Consider the following 17560-nt stretch of genomic DNA (forward strand, 5'->3'; position numbering starts at 1 on the left):
TTGTCTTAAATAGAAGCACAATGGCATATCCTTTTATAGTCCTCCCCCTATTGTTGGCAGTGTGCTTTGGCATGGATGGAGGGGGGGTGGAGATGGCACCTGTGGGCAGTGGATAAAGGGACGGTAATCTCTGACCTACGGCCACAGTGTGCAGGACCCTTCTGTTGTGTCAGTCCTGTCCATTATCTCCTGAGTGCCTCTAGCAATGGCCCCGAAGAAGAAAGAAGAGCCGAAACCTGCACCAGCTGCCCCCAAACCCCCAGAGCCCGAGCGCCCCAAGACCCCGGAGTTTGACCCAGCAACAGTGACGGTAAAACATCACCAGCGACATTCGCCGGTGCAGATAGACAGATAGATAAAATGCTGTTCACGTTTACTGTGTGGTTTTCATTAACACTGACCAATGGAAATTGAACTTTCACTGAAATCCTTATCAGCCGTGCCTCTGTTTAAAGAGCATCAGAGACCCCGTGTGACTTAAACTTGTCAGTGCAAGCCAAAACAAGACAGCGCATTGTTATATTTACTGTTTGCATTAAAGCCTCTCTGTTTCACAGCTTGACAGGAAAACTCAGAGTTAAATAAGCAGCAGCTCTCTGCAGCGGACTAATTGACACGTCAGACATCATGGAAAGACTGTCTTCTGCTGACTTGGCCCCTTCTGAATGGCCGAATGTTTTCTTGGTTGAGCCAGCCGCCACGTTACAATGGAGCGCGGCTGAAGCCATGAAATATGATTTTCATTATGTCCGTGAAAGGCGGACCACCCGCACCATTCCTCTGCGGGCACAGGGGTGGAAAACCCGGGAAGGAAGAAAAATATAGATAATTATAGCCATCTCCGTCCATCTTTAAACATGCTTAGATAAGTTTTGGATAATATTTTTACAAAGATTCATGGAGGGGCCGGGGGGTTGTAGATATCCAGGCATCAGACATAGAAAACCAAGGGCACCGTCTGACGGGAGTCCAAAATACACATGCAGTGTAAAAAGTCAAATTTTGTAGCAGGTATTCAGACCGAGGATTTATTTTTAGACTTGGAATAACAGATTAAACTGGAGTTCAAAGCGGCTGCCTTAACATTCATAGCTTGCTCTAGTAAAACACCAAAAGGGCTTTATTGTTCAAGTAATTTGACTCTTTTATTTGAGGAAAATGCTTCCTGCAAGTATATGTCTCTGCTTGGGTCGTGTAAAATAATTAAATTAGTCCCATTTCAGGGTTCAGTGCACTTTTTGATACAGTCTAAATCTAAATGCAACTGTGCAAAATCCTGCTGAATTTAAAAATGTTTACAATGACCTTGTAACATCCCGGTGGAGTGTACAGTAGCAAAGTCTCCAACTAAAAATAAACTCAAATGAGGCTGACAGTAGCAGACACATCCAGAGAGAAGAGGGTATCGGCACCAAGGTCACTGATAAACAATGCTCTCTGATCATAAAGGACTGTAACTCAATCTGCTGGAATGGCACGGTGGTGGAGGTGGAGGCAAGATCATCATGCTTAACAGTGTGTCCTCTCGTCTTTTTTAAAATGAATTTCCTCTGCGGCCAGTCCCATTCGTTTCCTTTTGGGAGTTGGCCTGGGTCCAAAATAACCAGCAGCCTCTCATTGCTTTGTTTTCTTTGTGTTTGTCTTTTCAGCTGGAATTCACCCCCGAACAAATTGAGGGTAAGGCTTAGGTGGCTGTTGTTGCGGTTGTCATTTGTCTTGCATGGACCGGCAGTTATTTATAGAGGGAATAAATGGTTTGTGTGATCATGCTCTCCATCAGTGTGTGAGAAATGTTCTGCGGCAGCTGGTGATGCACTAGATCGGGCTATTATTTTAAAACAAACACATCTATCCAAGTCAACGCCTTTGAAAAGACGTGAAGGTGCCGATTAAAACACCATGGGGTTTGACTCTTTCTGGCCTCATTAGCATGCAACACTTTTATCTGAGGCAAGTCATTATAGACCATTACTTTGCTGCACAGACAGCATCTTCAAGGCCCTTACTTAAAGATTCTGCAGGCGCTCTTGGATCACAAAGAAACGCGCAGGAACGACAAGGGATGTTCTTTTTGTTCACAGACTTTAAAGATGCTTTCCAGCTGTTCGACAGGACGCCGACCAGCGAGATGAAAATCACTTATGCCCAATGCGGTGACCTGATCAGGGCTCTGGGCCAGAATCCCACCAATGCAGAGATCATGCACGTCCTTGGAAAGCCCAAAGCTGAAGGTTGGTGGAGAGCGCTGCTGTGTGAGTCTTTCCATCGCGTACGCGCAGTCTGACTGCCGTTAACGGCTTTGGAAACGGTTCAAATGCAGCGTCTGCCAAATATGTACGGACACACCTTTAAAAAAAAAAAAAAAAAAAGTTCAACATTTGTTTGACTCTATGTGTTTTGGCATGTCATGACTTCCCACAGACATGCAAACCAAGATGCTTGACTTTGACCAGTTTCTGCCGATACACCAGCACATCTGCAAGGCCAAGGACCGTGGAACATTTGAGGACTTTGTGGAGGGTCTGAGGGTGTTTGATAAGGAGGGGAATGGCACGGTCATGGGTGCAGAGCTCAGGCACGTTCTGGCAACGCTTGGTGAGTTTAACAGCCTTAATGCAAGCCAATTTGACAAATATGTCGACATAGGGGATGTGCACTGAGCTCACCATTTCCCTGCTTACTTCCTCACGACCCAAAGGTGAGAAGATGAGGGAGGACGAAGTGGAGCAGCTGATGCAAAACCAAGAGGACGCCAACGGATGCATAAATTACGAAGCTTTTGTAAAACACATAATGGCATCTTAAAAAAGGGATGCCGGTCTGTTTCAGCCTCATTGTCATTCAGGTGCTGCTTCGCGGTACATTATGGAATCAATATGAGTGAGTAATGAGTAAGTCCCTCCTTCCCTGGAAAACCAAGATTGTGAATTCTTGACCACAGAACATGTTTACGTTTCTGTGAATGCCATCCCATTTGTCATTTCCATGTGTCTTACATCGATCTGTAACTCATCAATATTTTGCCTTGCGTTTCTGAGGCCTCTCGTGTCGACGCGTTGCGCACATCACACACCTGTCCATTTTCCTGATGGTGGCAAATAAACGTAAAAATTATGGTCGTTTTATTTTATTTGTGGTAGTTGTGGTTTACTGCCCCTTGCAGTTTGACGTGTCTGCAAAAGGTTTTGCTTCTGAATCTTCTGAATCTGAATTTGAAGAAGAGTAGCCCTTACCTTCTTCAGCCAACAGAGGGAGCTGTTGCTCAAGTAATCGCTCAGTTTTAATCCCAGTAAACACTGTTGGATGAAAACAGCACATCCTTCTGTTGAAGAATGAATGAATGAAGAATCCTGCAAGTTTTTTGTCTACATTCGTGTGTGTTCGACTGTTACAGGTGACCCAAACCTGTAACATTCAGGTGTCAAAGCCCATCCATCCCACGAGTACCACATAACTGAAGGCTATTTAAATTCAAATCCCCAACTAATGATATTGTTAGATTTCTCATGAATATATACATGCTCACGCACTGCAAATAAAGGCCCATAATGAGCCTAATGAACATTGTTGGTAGGATTTTAATTATTGGGATTAATTAATGTGTCGTGGTACTCATGCTTAAGCCCTTTAGAGGGGTAAAGTTTGGCATTTTGCGCACACTGATTGCGGATTTTTACGTCGTAAAAGGTATGTTTCTACTCAGGTGGCTACAAAAAATGATTGCTCACAATTAAATCCGCACATTTAACCTCTTACATTTCCCCCTTTTAAAAATAAATCATCATTATCATCATCATATAACTAATGTCTTAATTAATACAGAATTAATACAAATTTACAACATATAGTGAGAGATCTGAGGCTCTAGTGAAATTCAAACAGTGCTCTAAACCCCAAAAGCTTAATATATATACAGCATAACCCCATAACACATCTTTGCATCTTTGGGGAAAATTTATATGACTTTCACCTTCCCCACAAATCGCGCCTCTTCTGCTCTGCTGACTTTCCCCACAGTCCTTATCAGTCAACTCTGCTCCTCCAGCCTCATCCGGCTATATACATTCAGCCCCTATTTGTGCACAGCCAATTTTCCGCTGGACCTCCAGCGTGGCACCAGTTCATGGTTGCTGGGACATAACGACTCAGCTGCACTGAGTGATTCAGTAAACTGGCAGTATCATAATAGAATCATTCCCCTAATGTGACTAGTGGTGAAGAGCGGTGCAGCTCCAGCCAGAGTGCCCTTTAATCGTATTCATCCTTAAGACTCTCCCTATGGGAAAATTCTTTGGATTAGCTGAATTAATTTGATTAATTAGACAGATATATGTCCTAGATTCACTGTGCATGTTTATTGGTCAGGGGTTTGAGATAAACTAAATTATTCTATTGGCGTTCCTCTTAAAGACAAAAATCAGGCTACTGGATTACTCAGTAATATTCCCTGTATATTTATCTGTAAATATAAATCGTGTTTTACTTGCATTATGTTCCATTACACCGCAAAAACCAGGCAGCCAGCCAACCAGTCAAGTTCCTGTTTACTTCCACCTTCCATGTTTAATATGCTGAGTTGGAGGCTGTGGAGTAACCCACTAGTAATCTTTTGATTTTTGGATGTAAAATGTTATCACATCCTTATTTTACTTTACTATATCATTCCATGTTGTCACCATGAGAGTATAATCTGTTGAGTTACGGCCGTAAACCTGGTTTGTGATGTCAAGGTGACCTTCGACCTTTGATGACCCAAATTCGAATCAGTTCGTCCATGAGGGTGTTTTTTTTTTGTTTTTGTTTTTTTGCCAAACCTGAAAGCATTCTGACAAGGTGTTTCTGAGACGTCCAATGCTGGTGAGGGAGTGAGGTCACAGCGATCTTGACCTTTAACCTCTGCCCACCAATAACGAATCAGTTCCTTTTTGATGAAATGCTGCTTTCAAGTGGAACTCGTAAGCTTGTGGTTACGAGGTTAGTAGGTCAATCTACAGATCCCGGATGATGATAACAGGTAACTCCGGACCCAACGGGGAATAGCACTAGCGTATCATAACAAAATATTGGTGAAATGAACGAGTTTCGCGGCAGATAATGCGTTATTTAGAGGCTGCGTTTCGGTGCCCCAGTCACTCCCATTATACGGATATACGCGGCGCTCCACCGGATCTAAATATCGTCCGAACGACTCCAAATGACACAAAAGTTATTTGTGTGAGTAAACGATTGTATTTTATGCCAGAAATAAGGTCCAGGTTGTAAAAAACAGTAAATCCCCTTTAACGTAGGAAATACAAAGGGTGAGGGAGGATGGGGATGTCAGTGTGGCAACACTTGTGGTGAATTCGAAGAAATTCCATCAAGGGGTTACTGAGACGATGGGTCTGATGTACGTATGTAGAAACATTATGCCCAGAGGCATACAAATGGTCAAGGGGTGCTCGAGTGATTTAGTATTGCTCTTCCTTAATGCAAGAGAATCACAAGAACTAGATTTAAAAGCAAACAAGCAAAAGATGAGATATGATATCAAGAACGAAAAATGCACATTGTGTGATTAAGAGATTAAAAAACAGCCGGACCCACGGGTAAAGCTGTTGTGTCAGCTGCTTTGAAACAGCAGTCAAGGATTTATTTTGAACACTTGAGCCTAAACAAATGAGAAGCCCTTAGAGTGCCTGGAAAAAAATAAATAAATATATGAGTAATTGTTAACACTAGGAGACAACCAGACAAACTCCATCTGCTGCTCCTCTGAGGTGAGGTGATTGTTTAATCAAGAGACTTTTTTATTTTTTTAAATCTCCTCCAGGGCCACAGACAACATTTTTGCAGGAGAACCCCTTGAGAGCATTACAGTAAACTTATCTCTGTGACTAAAACCAGAAAAGAGGCCATGATAAATGTCTTAAAAGGTAACAATAATTAGAAATATTACACGTCTGATTGTTTTTCTTTTAGTAATTCAGGTACAGTAGAGACTTTATGTTGTAATAGCAGTCATTTGTTTTAGCTGAGGTAATGACTGCTTAAATACATTTAGCTCATCCTACAATAAGGTACAGATGTGCTGCAACCCTCCGGCACTGTTCCACCGGAGAACACGACATCTATTTCTGCCTTTCATACCGCTGTCGAATATCTAGAGCACTAATTGTCGCAACAAGCCTTTATTAGAACGCATCAGGGTCTGGGCTGATTGTTTTGGAGATGTACAACTCATCGAGTCCTCGGGGTTCTGGGCACAGGCTGCAGTTTCTGCTCCATTTCACTCCAACCCCAGCCTGAAATGCATGAAACTGTATCCAGAAGGCGCTCTCTCGGGGGCATCCTGCCTTCAGTGTCTAAAAACTACATTTGCATGTCAGAAAGTTACAACACGGGCCCGTGACGCTGCACTCATCCGCTCTATCATAAGAATGCTGATTCAATCGAGTCGTTACATGACTGATGCGTTTGTTTCACGCAGTGCTGCCCTGAGGATAAGAGATAAATAGCTAATGAATACGCTAATATATCCAGTTGATGCAAGCTGTGGCACATAAAGCCTCATATACTAAGTTAATATTAACAGTCAAAGAGAAAAAATTAAAGAGAATCATTTTAATTCAAATAAATATCTTTTCCTCCACGTGTACAAGTGTATCACAGTAACACAATGACACATTTATAGAGACAACAACTTTCTTTTCACACACAAAAAAATGCATTTCCTTCGGTTTGTAAGGCATCATGGGTGGTTCAACTAAGAGGTTTACATAAAATCAGTAGACCTGACATCACATTGTGTCGAATATACACTACATGTACAGTAACCAATGTACAAAAGAAGTCAACAGGATTTCATCTTTCTATAAAGTCCAGTGGCAACAATAGAAATATGTATAGACGTAAAAAAAAAATTTAATAAATAAATTAATCTGCAAGTTGGTAAACATGGTCCATCTCTTTGGTGAGTTTGAAGTTATGATTTTTCTTTACTTTTAACATCTGTATGAAAATATTTCACAACCGTAATTCAGTAGCAGTACTTTGTGTGTTTGTGTTCGGGATGAGGTCATGGAAGGGTGCGCAGCGTCGCGGCTGCACGGACGGAGGAGTTGTGACGCTGCAGAAAGGCAGCTGAAATATTTACATCCAAATCGCTTGGGGTGATTAACTTTTAATACGCCCAGCTAGCATCGGTCCAGTCAAGCAGCATGTAGGGAGAAAAATGTAATGTAAGAAAAGTTTACAAAATACAAAATGTACATTTTACATCAAGAGGTGATGGAATATTTCATGTTCTGTACAACCCCCGCAAACAAACACATTTAATCACTGTCTCGGTCAATTTAGCTTGAACTCTAATACACCAAAAATATAAATAAACAAATAAATAAATGCAAAACCTCCCAAAATAGTTCGTTTTGTGACTCACTAACATAATTAACGCGTTACATAAAGTGTTTTGTTTTGTTCAAACCAAACAGAACACAAACAAGAATTGCAGATTCATGATTAACCAGATTTAGGATATTTGGGTGTAGTTCTGATTCTGTCATCCATCCCTCTGCAACAAAGTGAGTGCATTTCCCTTTAAAACAAACAAACAAAAAAAATACTTTTTAACATTCTTAATGTAACATAAAAAATTGTCTCTGGATATTACTAAAATTGGGACGCACAAAGGATCATCTGCATCAAAATCCGAGCCTGCAAGGTGAAGTCAGACTCACTGATTATCATTACAATCCTTTTCAAAGTAAATATTTCCTTTTCATCTTTGTCCTTTAGCACCGCCAAAGCCAGCCACGTGCCTGTCTCTGCTATGCGATGTTGGGCAGGGGGTGCGCTGACCTGACCGGGGCAAGAGTTTGGGGAAGCGACCGGTTCTCACTTCATCAAGCTTCTCCTTTGAACCCGAAGATTAGTACTGATTACGAAAAAGCCGCGAGGATTTCACGAAGCCAAAAGAATTTAATCTGCCTCCGCCGCCTCCCTGAGCGCGAGAGCCACACATTTGTATGCATGTATGTATATGCGGTACGTACACTCTGGCTCACTTTCAGGCCATAAAATAAAATAATCTGAACTTGTCTGGCAGAGAGCTTGAAACTGTGACTGCTCCTCTACGAGCCTTAGGGAGTTCAACCACATACCGCGATAAATTGGTCTTTATGTTGCCTCCCTGCTTCTCAGAAAAGAGGAGTCTAACAAAGGTGGTGTTTAAAAATAGAGATGGTAATAAATAGCAGGAACAGAGAGGGAGCAAACCTTCAGAACAAGCATTTTAACAATGTTCACTACAGTAGAGTATGACAAATAATAAAAGGACGCAGAGCTAAAGAAAAGAACTGGGGCTCCTCTGAGGACAGATTATGAAGGCTCCTCTGTAACGGCTGGTTTGTGTAAAATAGCCATCTGACAGTGGCCGAAGCAAATTACTGGCTTCGTTTTTGTGAATTTAAACTCTTCATTAAACATTGTCAGTCCCTGCTCATTACTGAGAGCAGTGTCTCTATCAGATCTTATACCTTTTTTATTAATCTGTGCATTTTTAATGTATTTCTTTTTATATTTAATTCAGATTGTTTTCCTTCTTCCCTCTTTCCTATCTGTCAAAAAAGAGAAGAGTTTCATCAAAGGGCATTTTTTTTGGATTATACTAAACGGAAAACGTCTGTTTCTGCGGCAGCATGTGAATGCACTGGAGTGTCCATCAGATTTCAAGTATTTCTCGTTGCCCTTCTTCAGAGTAACAATGAAGTAGCATGCAGATAAGTGTATAACCTGTTATAGCCTATATATCCTCCCGCAAATCCTGTGGGATTATCCTGCCACACCACTGGACAGATGATGACAGCGATAAGAACACTGTAAGATTATTTAGGTACGACTCACTGTGATGTGATAAGAGATGATGATGAAGATGTCCTTTTTTCTGTTATTATAAATACTCTAATCTCCAGAAAAGCCCAAATCACGTAACGTAATCAATCCCCCAATAATCTTAGTTTACAAATCTGCCCAGATCTTCAGCCGCACTGGACGTCCTTTTAAAGAGGAACTGGTCGTCACTTCATTGTCTGCACAGGATAAAAAGATTAAGTCTGTACTCTTTTAGAGGCTGCAGCGGATATTACGTGCTTGCCCCCCCCCCCCCCCCCCCCTCACCGCCCCGGGTCACACAGCTGTGGTCTGTTTGATGCTGTGGAAGCTGATCCTGGTCGGAGAGGTCGGGATGGACATGGCTCGGGCTACTCGCACTCGGAGGGCGTGGTTGTCCTGCCATCGGTGCCACCGTTTCCTCACTGCGGATCGGACCTGAAATGCACAGGATAGGTAGTGGTAGCACTTATTCTAAAAACTGAATAATATATGCAAAAGAAAAAAAAAATGTACAATGCAAAACTTATTAAGGTTTTTGTTATCTGGCAACAAAGCCCTAATTTTCTGTGCCCCAGCTTCTGGCTGCTAGTCCTCCCGCCCGCATCCACGCTGTTTTTCTTGTCCGAGTCTTGTGTTTAGCTAATCAAGCAGTAATTTCGGTATTATTCGAATTAATGACCACCGTCCGTATCGATTAAACAAACACACGGCACGAACGGTTATGAAAAGCTTGACGATGAACTACCAGCAGCCAGTTAAGGAGGCTTGGTGTAATTATTTCTCTGTGTGGATTGCTCGTGGTTGTGACTCCAAACACCTCTGTTATCAGCCCTCCCGCAAGTCAACGGGTAATTGCTTCCACTGAGAAATGTGAGCAATTTCTCCAACTCAAAAGATAAAATGAATAACAAAAGACTACAAACTTCCAATCTACATTTTTGGAGATTTTTGCAATTCGTTGCCGACAGGACGCTATGTGAGAATTTTCTACTTTGCCATTATGCTGACGATATGCAGATATATACCTAGTATCATGTCATATCTGTCAAAAACAAAACGATCCACGGCTCAAAATATTCTCCAACTGTATGAGAGCCAAAGCAGAGACGCTATTATAAAAACTCTCTCTTCTCGAGGGAGAGAGAAGCAGCGATGTGTTGACAAGAGACCGTTTCATTTTGATTCATTTTAGCAAGCTGGAGTGAAGACCCAACTGCAATGGGCGGGAACGAAGTTGAACTACTCTCAACTTTGAGGTCATGAGCTGATTGATGCATAACCCTGCTAACATTTCCCAGTCCAGACTGAGCTGCAGCATTGCTGACAGTATTTTCTTTTCAGACTGAGGCTTAGTACCGTCACTACACGAGCAACATTTCTACATTTTGCTTGTTTCACTCAAAAAAATTCGGGGTGGGATATAATTAAGAGGGCATGCAATCAGAACTTGGAACGTCTGCTAGAGACCAACTGAGTTAATATGATATAAAGAAGAAATGACAGAAAGGTTATTTTTATCACTTACGCATCTGACAAGCCAAAACGATAGAACGGCAGAGAAAAGATAAGCATTTAGAGACTCCAAAAGGATGGTAACCCCCCTGACTTTTCAAATGTCGGACGGGAGGAGAAAGCAAACAACAGATCTCTGTAATGTGGGTGAGCACACGAATCAACAAAACATACTCCTTAATGCCACGCTGTGTCGCTTTTGCCGGCGGCGGTCTCGGGCCCCATTTAGCATTCGTACAAGAAGGGTGATTCAAATTCTTCGCAGTCCCTCATAAAACGAACCAATTGTCCACCCCCGAGTTTCAATTATTTGAGCATTGGGAGAGAGTAGCAAGGGCGTCCTTCATTTTTCGCTATTACCGACGAACGTGTAATTCTTATAATGGCTGTAATGACTTTCAAACAGCTGGTATTCTGTCAGATTGCTTTTATTTTAATCACATGGAAATGACAGAGCTCAACGGAGGGTTTTCATCATATTTAGAGACCATCATCCTCTCTACAGCTTCAGCGACTGAATTGGAACGTCGTGTTTGCATTTTGGTAATTAAAGCTACCTGATAATACCCCTGGTTGAAATGAGCAAAAACGGTATCTAGGAGGGAAGTTATAAAAACACCATTAAACAAATCAAGGAACTCAATTTGGGTGTTTTATTAAGATCATATGTCAGAAAACCCAGGGACAGTTTAAATCAAGCGATAAATACCGACAGCCATTTGCCAAACTCCAGTGACTCACCTCTCCGTTTAGAAAGCAGTAAAAAACTGATACAAAGAAACCCTGCAGAATGAAAACACATCAGTATTAGAAGCAGAAAATGCGGCACGATTGTGTAATGACACTTTAATTAGACATGAAATAATTCCGGCGGTGCAGTGATAGGAAGAAAAGGTAAAATAAACGAAGTGCTGCCTTCATTTTAGGAGCAAATCCTGTCATGCCAAACTCTTCCTGGTAAAGAAGCTCTGTTTGAAATCCCCCTTTTTACTCCCACTCAGTGTTACATTTAAGCACAAAAGATAGAAAGATTTAAAATGATAAATAAATAAATAAAAGTAGCCACAGAGCAGAAATCATGCCCACATGGCTCTGTTAATCCTGACAGCTGAGAACATGAACATGAGGCCATATTGTATTTAAGCACAGCCAGGGTGCTACTTTAAATCATCTTCCCGGCAAGTAGGCTGCTCGCAACCCCGAAAAGTCATTCTCAAAGAAGGGAAACAACTTCCCATTAAGATGCATTCAGAAATCGGTGATTCACATTGTCAACCTCACAGGCCGCCACGTGTGGGTTTTTTGAACGCCGGCCACTGTCGCAGGGTGTTATAATTCTCACCTGAAACGACTGCAGAAAGGAGTTGAAATAGATGAAAACAATTTGTGAGATGTCGTCCTCCCCCGGATTCACAAAGAAGAGCATGTAGGTGATGCCCAGCAGAGGTAGCAAGACAAGTGTTGCTTTCACGGCTTTCCTGTGAAGACGGGGATAGAACGTCAGCAGCGGCCTAGTTTATAAAATTGCAAAAATAGGAGGTTCAATATCATCCGCGTAGAAGCTGGGGAACGTGTGACTTAGTGTTAGTCAGAGTGGGATATGTATATATATATATATATATATAAGAAAATAAAATAAAATCACACCCACTATTGCCATAATAAACAAACAGAAGACAATGCCTTTGCAAGATGGGAACCACTTTATATTTATTAACAGACTTTTATGCTCATATGTTACAGTTAATGCTAATTCTTCATAAAGAAACTGAAGGGTAATTCATGCAATGTACCAAAAGACTGTTAGGTTTTCAGTTAACAGTGTTAAAAAGTCATTAACGGAGAGTTTACAAGCAACCTTATAGTCTACAAGTAGAAACAAAAATTATTTTAGTTTGCCGCTCTTCTCCAGGAGGTTAACAGCTAAGCTTTCCACTGGAGGACGTTAAAGGGAAATTACCATTTTTTTTACAACCTGGACCTTATTTCTGGCATAAAATACGATCGTTTACTCACCCATATAACTTTGGTGTCATTTGGAGTCGTTCGGACGATATTTAGATTTGTGTATATCCATATAATGGGAGTGACCGGGGCACCGAAACGCAGCCTCTGAATAACGCATTATCTGCCGCGAAACTTGTTCATTTCACCAATATTTTGTTATGATACACTAGTGCTATTCCCCGTTGAGTCCGGAGTTACCTGTTATCATCATCCGGGGTCTGTAGATTGACTTACTCAACGAATTTCGCGGCAGATAATGCATTATTTAGAGGGTGCGATGTGGTGCCCCAGTCACTCCCACTATATAACACCAAAGTTATATGGGTGAGTAAACGATTGTATTTCATGCCAGAAATAAGGTCCAGGTTGTAAAAAAACGTAGTTCCCCTTTAATCTAATCAACTTATGCTCTTGGTCAAACAACATCATGCTATAAACACCATTTAATATTTATATCTCACCGTCTTATAACAATCTTGGACACCTTCTCTATATTAAAATCAGGTGTTGAAAGTAAAAGGCTCCCCACACAGAGGCATGTATGCAAAAGCTGCTGGTTACCATGTATAATGTTAGGCCTGGGTAATTTCTTTAAAGGCAGAGACTGAGATTGACTATTTACCTGAGCTCCTATAGCCAACCTGATTTACATTTGTACTATCCCCTGAAAAAGTCCCAAGCTGCTACGTCTGAGCATTTATTGTAATAGTCCCGGAACGTGTTAATATATTGAAGGTGTTTCATCTTAAGCAGAGCCTTGGTCTGAAGAGTTTTATCATTCTGACAGTTTTTCTCTGCTGGGTCGGGACTTTAAATCTGGACAGGTTAGCAGTTTTTAGACAACAAATAAATCCCTCCTGCTGTTTGTCTGTTGTTCATGCAAATCCTGCTAAACTGGAAGCATTTTTAAGTCACCGAAAATGTATGTACGCCTGAAACCCCCTAGTCCTCCACTCACTTAAACCTTCATGGCTCAACAGCAAAAGCCATAAATCCAACTCTAGCCTTAAAAGGCTGAATCGAAGTTGTCTAAGCGGTGGCACTGCAAACACTCAGCATGCGCGCCAAATAATCCCCGCAGGAGAAAAATACACTTGACACAGCGACAGCAGACAAGAAAACAGGCCGACCATTTTAGTGATCAGATGCACAACATAAACAGCAAGAAGCCGGGGCTGCACCCGACTCTCCCCCCCTCCATCTCAAGCACACTGCTGTTGCTTGCTTATCAAGACTTGTCACAGACGATAAGACACAAGAGAGATTTTTCACCTCTAATAGTTACTGTTGGGACTAAACAAAACATCTTGCATGGAGTCAGTGGCAATCACAGTGTTATGGAGGGCTGCAGGCCAAGACGTACATGCGCTATCCCCCAGTCCGAACTAGTGAAAACTGTCATAGGATGGATAGAAGACGGGCCTAGGGGTGAATGGGTGAGTGGTGTAGAGTATTGTTAATACACTGTTGGGCCTTAATAGGTTTAAAGGGGTTTATGGCTATCATTACAACAACAACAACAAAAAAGTAAAATATAGCCATCCAGGGGGGTTAGCATTGGTTTTCATGGGCCCCTGAACAATTGCTTTGTTTGCTTGTCCTGACGCTGCATGCCTGCAAGGAGTATGGTAACTACCTTGGGTTTCACTCAAGAAAGGGCGTTCGTTTCGACATCGTGACAGGCACATCTAATCCAAGTTCTTTGAACAACATCTATAAATCCAAAATCCAATGTTTGCCATTGGCTCTTTGGGAGAAATTGCATTTCTCCTTTGATTACAGTGCTGGTAGTGTTGAAGGTAACATATTATGACAAACAGGAAAAAAATAAAAAATCCTGGCTGTTGCTTTGATTGAAGAGATGATTTATTTGATTCAACCGTCTGTGTTTTAGTGAGTCACAGCAAAGAAACAGGTTTACGGATTTCTGATTTACTGTTTTTAATTTAGCGCGATAATTGCAATACATGACAAAATAACAACCATTTCTAATGAACCGCTGATTTCTAACATTACCTGGCGGTGATTTGATTTTCTTGTCATTTACATTGGATCCAGCGATACTCAAAAACAAACCCGGCACGGATTACAAAGGTTAAAAATGAGTCTGGCATTCCTTCACAGCCTGAAACGAAACGCATGATCTCTTTGAAAAGGGCCATTTCCGCTAGTATTATACTCATGTATGTGCAGAATTAACTTACCTGTACTGTATTGTTTCCGATGTGGTTGATGCTCTTAGCTTGGTCATAAGTATTCTCACTATGTTGAAGAGGAAAACAAAGTTTATCTAGAAAAAGAGGACACGTGACATAATTAGTTTTGAACCCCGTGCTAATGGCTTAGTCTGAAATACACAGACAATGATTATCTGGGGTGAGCAGACAGCTGAAGAAATGCTGAGCTGAAGGAGAAGAGGAAAACAAACACATCCTGTCTTAACAAGACAGCGTAAGAGGGACACACTAAGTGGCCACTGACACAGCGACACGCTAAGGCTTGCACAACCATTAGCCCCTGCATTTCCATGAGTACAATTTCTTATTTTCTTGAGTCCCATTAGGGAGATTAATTCCACCTATCCAAACACTGACTGCTGCATGGAAATCACTTTCAGTTTGGAGGACATTTTTTCATTAGTTGACACCTTCAAGTAGTCCTTAATGATAGATCCTTCCTTAGTGTAAAATGTGCGTTGCAGTGTACTAGTAATGTGTAACTAATGGATACAGCCATCTTGACACCACTGAGAAGGCATCAAGATGGCTGTGGATTAAGAGGGACGATCCGTGGACCACACAAGCCAGCTACGTAGACACAAGACTGGGTCGCGTGGGCGAGGGTGCATGATGCTGAAAGACCCGAAACACCCGATGACCCCAGGTTACATCACTGATGATGTGTCTAGGTTGGCATCGCAACGTGTGTATTGAACCTAGATGTGCAGTGCAATGACTTTCTTCACTCACCAGAAGCACAAGAATAACTGGCCCCTGGTAAATGTAGTCCATATATTTTCCAGGTTCTTTACCAAACCAACATCTGTTGACAGAAAAACAAGAAAGAAGGTGCTGTGGAATTGAACAAAAGGTGCATGACAACATTTAGCGAACTGATGTCGGAATACTTACTGTTCATTTTCATAATACAGCTTTCCAATGGCCCAGGCCACAATTATAGGGCATGGAATACCTGGAATAAAAAAAGGAGTCGTGTAAGTGAGCATACTGTGCTGAAGAGGCTTCAGAGCATAGACTGTAAAAAGATGGACAGTGAAACTGCTCCCCTAAAGTGAAGCCAAAGCAGGTAGAGCTCCCCCTGGTGACCGGCTCCAGTATAGGTCATAAGCTCCACCCCCTCCATGTTAATGGATGGGACTTGGGCCAAACTAAAACACTAAAATGTAGTTAATATAATGTTGATGCATGTTCAAGTGTCAATTCTTTGGATAAATTTTGTTTTAGTTAGTTACTTGACGCTATAGAAACAGGATGTGACATAATGGCAACTACCAGTTGCCATGCCAACCACTCCGCAAAGGGATCCTGTAAATAATAATAAAATAAAATAAGTACAATGTATAATCCAACATTTATGTGTAACTGGTGGAGGTAGAGCAGAGCGTAGTAATAATTAAACGAAAAACGTGAGTGAGTCTGGCAGAAGTGTGGTTGTGTCTTCAACTCTGGCTCTGAACTCGCAAGATGGCGCCGCCCGTATCCCCGGGAAAACAGCATCGGTTTGGACAGTGCATGGAAGTGGGGACATGTTGTCCATATTTATACACAGGCTATGCTTTAGAGTCATACAATACACCACTGAGGAACAACAACAACAGCAGACATATGATGGATTAACATGTACGTGTCTAGAAAAAGCATTTGCTGTGTGGGTGGTTTGTCAAAGTAAATAATAATTTTTCAGAAAAGAGAATGAGAAAGATTTGTCTTATATAAAACAAATGCCATGCATGAATACTATTATCACTTTTGAGTGCTTGCTAAAATGAAGAAGCGTAATTATCCATCTTTCTGAGATGATCCGCAGCTGAATAAAGACCAACAATAATCTGACAAATTAGCATAAATTGTCTACAGCATGTGCACCAACAATCTGGCGCTCGGTCTGCAAGGAAACACTAAGTGTGGTTAAATTTTCTAATATGAAATGACAGAGTTTGAAACAAGCTAATGAGTTTTTATGCCCCCACATTTTAAAACCTCTTCCAGTTTGGCCATTTCGCACTAGAACAACTGCGTCAGATGTATTATTCCACAAACGCTTGTTTCAATGTGACTGTGGTTTTTATTCATGGAATATTTTATAAACTGTCTTGAGACTGTCCTGCACCAAAGGCTCTTTTACGTCGTCCTGCTGCATGTTAAGATAAGGGCAGAAAAAAATAATATCTAAATGCTGCCTAAAGGAACAAAGACTGAGGGTCAGAGCTTGTCTGCTCATTCTAAACAAGCAGCTGACTCTTGACCTTTCAACCCTGACAAGAGACATGGCAAGCTAGCTGAGGAAAGTATCTTACAAACAGTTAAGGATTATAACAATTTCAATTGAATGAGGTGATCAAGAAGTTCAGATATCTGAAATGATCTGTGAAATGACCATTAAAGGAGCTGAAATAATGTCGGCCTAAACCTAATTTGATCCCAGCTAATGTCAGGCGTTGGAAAGGTTTAATCTGCCCTACCTCCATCCCTCCCAAATGAATTCTAATTAAAAATCTCTCCAGACGTTCAGTGGCACAATCCAATCTTTATACTCAGCAATTTCACAATGTACCGGCTGCAATGAAACAGAAGGAATACTACTGTGCTCTTGATGATGATGTGCATCAATTAAAGTAAATATTCAAGATACTGTGTTCAGTGAGTGGGGCAATCAGAGTAAATTGATACTGGATTTAAACAGACACTAAGGATGGCTGACTGTGGCACTGAGTTGACCCACAACGGAGACACACAGATAATCTAATCATTGCAAGAGAAGCTGTCAGTATTTAGCATTTTAATCACATTACAGCATCAAAAATTAGATTCATATGCATGATATAAACTCCAGTCAGTAATTAGTATTTTAATGCCAGTCCAAATCATGTTATCAATCTGCATTATTAGCTCTCGTCTACTCTGATGATATCTATTCATCTTTTGTTCCT

The 17560-nt window shown here is 41.4% G+C and overlaps 2 protein-coding genes across 4 annotated transcripts in view; one reads left to right on the forward strand and one right to left on the reverse strand.

The window, feature by feature from the left end:
* Window positions 1–205: 205 nt before the first annotated feature.
* Window positions 206–2805, forward strand: myl13 (myosin, light chain 13; the record flags this gene model as incomplete). 2 transcript variants are annotated; one of them, XM_084547252.1, is made up of 5 exons in its annotated part: window positions 206–310; window positions 1650–1677; window positions 2082–2231; window positions 2422–2595; window positions 2699–2805. In XM_084547252.1, 5 exons carry the CDS (start codon window positions 206–208, stop codon window positions 2803–2805), a joined length of 564 nt encoding a protein of 187 aa, XP_084403378.1. The 2 variants fall into 2 exon arrangements, with proteins under 2 accessions (XP_084403378.1, XP_084403377.1); XM_084547251.1 differs by lacking the exon at window positions 206–310 and having other exon boundaries at window positions 1652–2231.
* A 6360-nt stretch (window positions 2806–9165) lies between these two features.
* Window positions 9166–17560, reverse strand: part of LOC311489267 (corticotropin-releasing factor receptor 2) — a gene marked incomplete at its 3' end in the record, with an annotated part of 31930 nt that continues 23535 nt past the window's right edge. For both annotated transcript variants that reach the window (XM_084546266.1, XM_084546267.1), the window contains 6 exons: window positions 15522–15582; window positions 15360–15432; window positions 14595–14680; window positions 11726–11861; window positions 11125–11166; window positions 9166–9306 (listed from right to left, as the gene is read on the reverse strand). In XM_084546266.1, coding sequence (XP_084402392.1) covers window positions 9166–9306; window positions 11125–11166; window positions 11726–11861; window positions 14595–14680; window positions 15360–15432; window positions 15522–15582 — 539 coding nt within the window. The remainder of the gene's footprint in view (window positions 9307–11124; window positions 11167–11725; window positions 11862–14594; window positions 14681–15359; window positions 15433–15521; window positions 15583–17560) is intronic.

The sequence above is a fragment of the Chelon labrosus genome (assembly GCF_963514085.1).
Source record: "Chelon labrosus genome assembly, chromosome: 6".
NCBI lineage: Eukaryota > Metazoa > Chordata > Actinopteri > Mugiliformes > Mugilidae > Chelon > Chelon labrosus.